General features: G+C 48.9%; 1 protein-coding gene across 2 annotated transcripts in view; it reads left to right on the top strand.

The window, feature by feature from the left end:
* Window positions 1–2,848, top strand: part of DCAF5 (DDB1 and CUL4 associated factor 5) — a 102,240-nt gene extending 99,392 nt beyond the window's left edge. For both annotated transcript variants that reach the window (XM_077767108.1, XM_077767109.1), the window contains exon 10: window positions 785–2,848. In XM_077767108.1, coding sequence (XP_077623234.1) covers window positions 785–2,554 — 1,770 coding nt within the window. In that variant the 3' untranslated portion in view covers window positions 2,555–2,848. The remainder of the gene's footprint in view (window positions 1–784) is intronic.
* The last annotated feature ends 4,207 nt before the right edge of the window (window positions 2,849–7,055 follow it).

Below are 7,055 nucleotides of genomic sequence, written 5' to 3' on the forward strand. Positions count from 1 at the left end.
GTCAGCCCGTATCTCTGGTGACAGAGTGGAGGAGTGTTAAGGGATGGGGCCGCGGACTTGGGGTGTGTGTCCTACCTATTCCTGTAGCTAACAGAAGAGTTGGGGAGCAGGCCAGCAGCAACCTGGTTAAGAGAACCCAGTTTCCTGGGTAACTGATGCCTACATGTCCAAGAGGGAACTGCAGTGTAGGCAGTTGGCTATTCTTATCAAGTTCCATAAGCAATTCCCATTAGTTAAAAATAGAAATGTTGCAGTTGGGGAGAAGTGGAGTTATAGGCTGAAATACTAACTACCACAGAGGACTCGCTGCTGGGTCTGTTTTCACTATGGAAAAGTGGTACCTCTCTGTGCGCAGCTTCAGTCTTCTGAGAGTTTTGAACACTTTGGCCAGTCTTCAAGTCATCCCCTATCCTTCAAGATTATGAAGGGGGTTACTGTAATTTCCAAGCTGCCAGCCGAGGAAGCTAAAGGAGAGGAGTCGCTGTAGGGGTGTGATGTGTGACTATGCTGGGCCTAGAGACAGGACTTCGGTTTCCTGACACGAGGCTGATGCTGTGTCCTAGACAATGCTTTTTCCAGCATCTGACTCTAGAAGCCTCGGCTTTCGTGCATGGCCCACAGAATCCAGTCCGATAAAAAATACATTTTTAAAGCTGGTTAGCAAGTCCTGGCTAAATGACAGGGGAGGGTCTGGAGGAACTCTGCCTCAGTGTTCTTTATCACTGCCAGCTTTAGAGTACTTGACAATCAGGCCTCCTTGGTTTTGTTTTTGCCTTCTGTGCAGATCTGGAGCCCATACAAGCAGCCAGGGTGTACAGGAGACCTCGACGGTCGGATTGAGGATGATTCCCGCTGCCTCTACACCCACGAGGAGTACATCAGCCTTGTGCTGAACAGTGGGAGTGGCCTGTCACATGACTATGCCAACCAGTCTGTGCAGGAAGACCCCCGGATGATGGCCTTCTTTGACTCCTTGGTGCGCCGTGAGATTGAGGGCTGGAGCTCTGACTCCGACAGTGACCTCAGTGAGAGCACTATCCTCCAGCTGCACGCGGGGGTCAGCGAGCGCTCGGGCTACACTGACTCGGAGTCCTCGGCCTCGCTGCCCCGCTCCCCTCCACCCACAGTGGACGAGAATGCCGACAGCGCCTTCCATCTGGGGCCCCTGAGGGTCACCACCACCAACGCCGTGGCGTCACCTCCACCGCCGCCCACATGTGAGGATGCAGCTTCTCGCCAGCAGCGCCTGTCTGCCCTGCGGCGCTACCAGGACAAACGCCTCCTGGCCCTCTCCAACGAGTCTGACTCGGAAGAGAACGCCTGCGAGGTTGAACTGGACACAGATCTCTTCCCCCGGCCACGGTCCCCCAGCCCCGAGGACGAGTCTAGCAGCTCCAGCAGCTCCAGCAGCTCCGAGGACGAGGAGGAGCTGAACGAGCGCCGAGCCTCCACGCGGCAGCGGAATGCCATGCGGCGCCGACAGAAGCCACCCCGGGAAGAGAGGCCCGCTCCCGCCAGCAAGCCCGCCAACACCTACATTGGCGAAGACAACTATGATTACCCCCAGATCAAAGTGGATGACCTCTCCTCCTCCCCGATGTCCTCCCCTGAGCGGGGCACATCCACCCTGGAGATTCAGCCGAGCCGGGCCTCGCCAACCTCTGACATAGAGTCAGTTGAGCGAAAAATTTATAAAGCTTACAAGTGGCTCCGCTACTCCTATATCTCCTACTCAAATAACAAAGACGGAGAGAGCTCCCTCGTGGCTGGGGAGGCAGACGAAGGGAGAGCTGGAACCAGCCACAAGGACAGCTCAGCCCCTTCTTCCAGTAAGGAAGCCTGTCTAAACATGACCATAGCCCAGAGGAACCAGGACCTGCCCCCTGAAGGTCGCAGCAAGGACGCTTTTAAAGAAGGGACTTCTGCGAGAAATCCCAGCAATGGCCCAGGCCATGAGCACAGCAGCCACCCTTGGGCAGAGGCGCCAGAGGACCCCTCACAGGACACTAACAATGGTAGCTCTGTAGAACATGCTTTCGAAACCAAGAAGCTCAATGGAAAGGCCCTGAGCAAGGCCCTAAGCAGCCGGGCTGAGGAGCCGCCCTCTCCTCCTGTCCCCAAGGCATCTGGCTCCACTCTCAGCAGTGGGTCTGGCAGCTGTCCCAGGACCCAGTCTGATGACAGTGAGGAGAGGAGCCTCGAAACCATCTGTGCCAACCACAACAATGGACGCTTACACCCCCGCCCCCCTCATCCCCACAACAATGGGCAGAACTTCGGGGAGCTGGAGGCAGTGACCTGCTCTTCCCCAGGACATTCGGACACTGACCACGATAACCTGTCCCTGACAGGGACACTCCTACACAAAGATTGTTGTGGGTCTGAAATGGCCTGTGAGACCCCCAGTGCTGGAACGAGAGAGGACCTCACTGACCCCCCAGACACAGACAGCAGCAGGGCTGTTCACGGCCCTAGTGGCCTCAAAAGGCACCGAGTCGAATTGGAAGATACAGATTCAGAGAATTCTTCCTCAGAGAAGAAATTAAAAACATGATAAATACAAAGGGAAAACAAAAAGCTATGAAAAGTAGCTTTACAAAGAAAATTTTTAATCCTGTTTAGTGAACACAGAGGAAAGGAAAAAAAGTATTAAAGGCACATAAAACCAGGGCCTGAAATTTTGTGTCTGATGCTGCTCCCTTCTATTCAATAATGGGTCTGAATGTTTAGCTGGCCACTGGCTTGTGCTACGTAAGGAGAGGGGGAAAATGTCCAAGTGACTCCTTTCTAGTAAGACTTGAGCATCGCGTACCTGTGCGTTTTGTTAAAGTAAATCCTTGTTGAGACATTTGACTTGTTCTTGTGTGTGTTCACCGGCACGTGTGAGCTCATTGTCTCAGAGGCTTTTTTTTTGGTTCTCCATCAGGAAGGATCTATGGATCTGTATCTTTTGCCGTCTCACCTTGTTTACATGCTGTCGGTGTTCTGGTCTTAATGGTGAGTGCCTGCTGAATCCAGCTGCCCTGGCAGTGAGTTGTGGGTTTATGCTGAAGAATGACGGGGAGGGTGGAAACAGGCCTTCCACGCTGGAAGGAAAACATGGTTCCTTTCTGAAGGAAACCTTCCATGTTTTCTCTCAGTAGCACTTCTTCATTGAGCATTTAAATGGACATACTAAAAACGTTTTTAATGCTGATAAGAGGTTAGCACTGGAGATCAGATCCCAGAGAACGTAGCCCCCTGATCGATTTCACCCTCAGCAGGTTGAGCCGTGCTGCGCCACACTCTGGGAGGCCGGAACATAGACCTGGTTGTGGGGGGCGGCTGTAACCAGGTAGGTGCTCCTTCCTAGAGGAGCTCTAGAGGCCAGTGGGCTCTTCCTTGGCCCCCTGTGATGACAGGAGGTGGGAGGGAAGACAACTCTCTAGAGCTTGGTGCTCAGACTATTTAAGCCAATGTCGTAGGTATGTTAATGAAGTGTAGTGAAGAGCAGAGTGTGGTGCTATATTCTTTTAATTCAACCCAAAATGATTGGTCAGAACTGAAGGAAACTGGCATCTTCCTCTGGGCTAGCAATTAGCAGAGGCTGTGGTGTTCTGACTAGAACTCAGAGAGCAATAGGCATCTCTAAACCACAGCTTCCTGATGAGGTGGTGTGTTAGGGAGGCAGAGACGAGTCTCTGGTTTAAGGCTCCTGGCTCCCGGAAGAGACTCCATATCACCAAGTGGGGGAAAGGCCGAGAAATCTTCAGCATCACAGTAGTCCTTACAGTCACTTGGTTATAGCTGCACAAGGCAGGAAGACCTGGGAATGACCAGATACCCCGTCAGCACAGATGTCATGAAAAGGCAGAAGAGTGGCAAGAAATGAGGAGGAGAGTGAAAGAAAGCACACTAACTTGAAAGGGGTGCCAATGTGAGAAACCGCTTGGGGCGCAGCCAGCATTGGCATAGAGAGGACTGAGTGTGTGACTTATCCAGCGCTCCTTTTAGAAGGGGCCCGTCCTACTGGGACTGGGACCTTGTGGATGATGGAGACTGGGATGAATTTAGGCACTGGGGGAAGAGGGATGATTTATAAAAGGAAGGTTGTTGATCTAAGCCAAAAGGAGACATCATCTGGCTAAGCTTTGTGGAAGGAAAGACATGCCTGGTGTGTGTGATGTGACTTGGGTATGAAAACACTGTCTTAGGAGGAGGAGATGAAGGAGTGTGAGTAGCAGTGGGGGTGCTTACAGTCTAACAACTGTAATCTCACGGGGGGGGAGGGGGGAAGTGATTCTGTAACTATTAGAATTACTTTGGATTTGTAATCAAAATGGTTCTATGATTTGTCTTTGACTATTCACAGATAATTGTAAATTCTGGTTTTTATAAGCCCAAGTCATTTTACATTTGCTTTTCCAAAATTTATTAAATTGGAATTTTTTAATCCTTTATATACAAAAAAAAAAAGATATCATCACTCAGTGTGTGTTTCTCTTCCCCTTCTTAGTCAGCCTCCCTAGTCTTTTTGTTTTATTGTATCAGTAGCTAGCCTCTTCCGATTTCTCTTAGGACAATCCACTTTTCCTAGAGGAAAAGAAGTTAAGCCCCCGTTGGGAACTAGCCACTTGATGGTTCTTATTTCTAAATGCAGAACTGGTCTTTTCATGTTAAAAGCCTTAATCTCATTTGGGTTCTCCAAAGAGAAGTCAAAATTCATTCTGGCTCAATTTTAGTGTTCACGAGAGATGGTTTTTAGCAAGGATGCCTTCTATCCTTGGGAGAGACTCTGTCTGCCCAGCACCCCAGATTCCACTTGCCAAGAGGTAAGCCCACAGGATACTCACTGGAACAGGCTGAGAAATGCTTGTTCCCGTAGCCACTACACTCTCATTTACAGAAATCTCATGTCTTCGGATCGTGGGCCTGGAAACGTGGCAGGAACCACTTCCAGAGCCCCTTTGCCAAAATCTTTGTGAACTGAGGCCTCAACTTTGGAGGCACATTTGATCCCCAAAGTCTTCCATGATGGTATTTTTACTAGCAGGACAGATGGCACTGATTAGATTAAGAGCTATTTGAAAGTGCCTCTTGTTGTTGTTTTTTCTGCATCCTGTACATAAATTTTTTAAGTGGCTGGTCCAGAGAGGTAAAACCGTTTATTCCCACTTTATTTTCCACCTGGTTTTATAAGTAATTCCTGTGTCTCTAGGACAGCAGTAAATGAGTTAAATGAGTAGTTGGCTTGGGGCAAAAGAAGGCTGCAACTGTGCTTGATTTACTAGGCCAGGAATCCTTGTTTGTCAAGGTGCCTTCCTCTGCTGAAGCCTCACCTCCTCCCAAGCCCCTCTTCTTGTGACTCCCAGCAGCGCTAGCTCCTCTCTTGTGTATATGCAAATAAACCTATTACTCACTTCTCACGGCTTCCTCTTCTCTTCCAGGGAAGACTTGGTTGCTTAGACACCCCTGATCCTTCATTTCTTTGCTGTTTTAATTCTCGCCTAGTTAAAACTCGATTCAAAGCCACTCTGAAGACTAGAAGAAAAACTGATACTCTACATCCATGCCAATGGTCATTGCGACTTCTAGGTGTAGGACAAAGGTCACATCTGGACAATAAGATGTAGGATAGAAGGAGGTATCTACTTGGTCTCATTTACCAGGCTTACATGGACTCAGAATAGTGAGATCCTGGAGTTGACCTTTTTATTAGCTGGAACGGAGGGAGTGACACAGTGAAGTGACATTATAAACAGTCCCAAAAGAAAGTTTTTGATGTTTCCAAATATCAAGTTGCTTTTCCTGCCCTGTTCCAGGCATGCTTTGCAAGCATTTTCCTTAAAAAAAAAAAAAAAAAAAAGGGAAAAAAGTCCTCCCATATCTTGTCCATAAAGCTGCCTTTTTTAGTTAACTGAAAAATTCTTGCCACCCAAGACTCTTGTGAGGAAAACAGACCCTTCCAAAGGAAGGCCAGCCACCTCTAAGGACGTAAGCAAGGCGATGGGCCAGGGTTGAAACACTGAAGTGAAGGAAGGCTCTGTGAGTCTAGACAGGCCTACAGCAGCAGGATAATGGCTCTGGACGACTGTGTGGCTCAGGTGGGATATTTCTGTCTATGTGCTCATTTGTGCTTGAGTGCTCATCCCAGAATGAAAGGACATGAATTCAAGTGGCTTGGAAGTAATTTTGAGTTTTTTCACATGGAACAGAAGAAAACTAAAAAATCTGAACCATGTGCAGACTAATTGCAATTCACTGTTAGTGCAGAGGTGGTAAGATGGCTCTCAGAACAGAGGCTCAGAGGGGTGCCTGGGTGGCTCAGTTAGTTAAGCACCTGACTTCAGCTCAAGTCATGATCTGGTGGTTCATGAGTTCAAGCCCCACGTTGGGCTCTGTGCCGACAGCTCGGAGCCTGGAGCCTGCTTCAGATTCTGTGTTTCCCTCTCTCTCTGCCTCTCCCCTGCTCACGCTCTGTCTCTCTGCCTCTGTCTCTCTCTCTCTCTCAAAAATAAATAAACATTAAAAAGATTTTTTAAAAAAAGAACGGAGGCTCAGGGACAAAGATAAACTTCACTGGGGCCAGCACTAACATGGCCAGGGACAAGAAGGAGGGACTGCTCCACTCTACCCCCTCAACAGGGTTACCTTGAGCTGGACAGAAGGGTCCTGCGGGGCTTATTGACAGGACAGTCCCACTGTAAGGAAATGGGATATCTGGGATTTCAAATTACTGAAGTTGGGAAATGAGCTCCTTTCTGGAACCCAAAGCCACGAGTTAGTGGAATATTAGCTAATGGAATATTCCAGTTGAAGTGTAGAATGCTAGCTTACAAGTCTCTATCTTGTAAAGCTAGAGAAAGGCGATAAACCACTAAGAAATCTGGGTGCCAACTCATGATCCTTTGGCATGAGTGACATTTTTGTGGTCTAGGGAAGCTGCGAGGGAAGAAACGAAATGCTAGGTGAGTTCGGCAGGTTTCCAGACCCACAGAGCTAGTGCTGAACACGTCATGGGCTGACCTCTAAAACACTTGGTTATCAAGATTCTCCAGAATTCCCAAGTAAAATGC

The sequence above is a fragment of the Crocuta crocuta genome, unplaced genomic scaffold (assembly GCF_008692635.1).
Source record: "Crocuta crocuta isolate KB4526 unplaced genomic scaffold, BGI_CrCroc_1.0 scaffold55, whole genome shotgun sequence".
In the NCBI taxonomy this organism is placed as follows: Eukaryota; Metazoa; Chordata; class Mammalia; order Carnivora; family Hyaenidae; genus Crocuta; species Crocuta crocuta.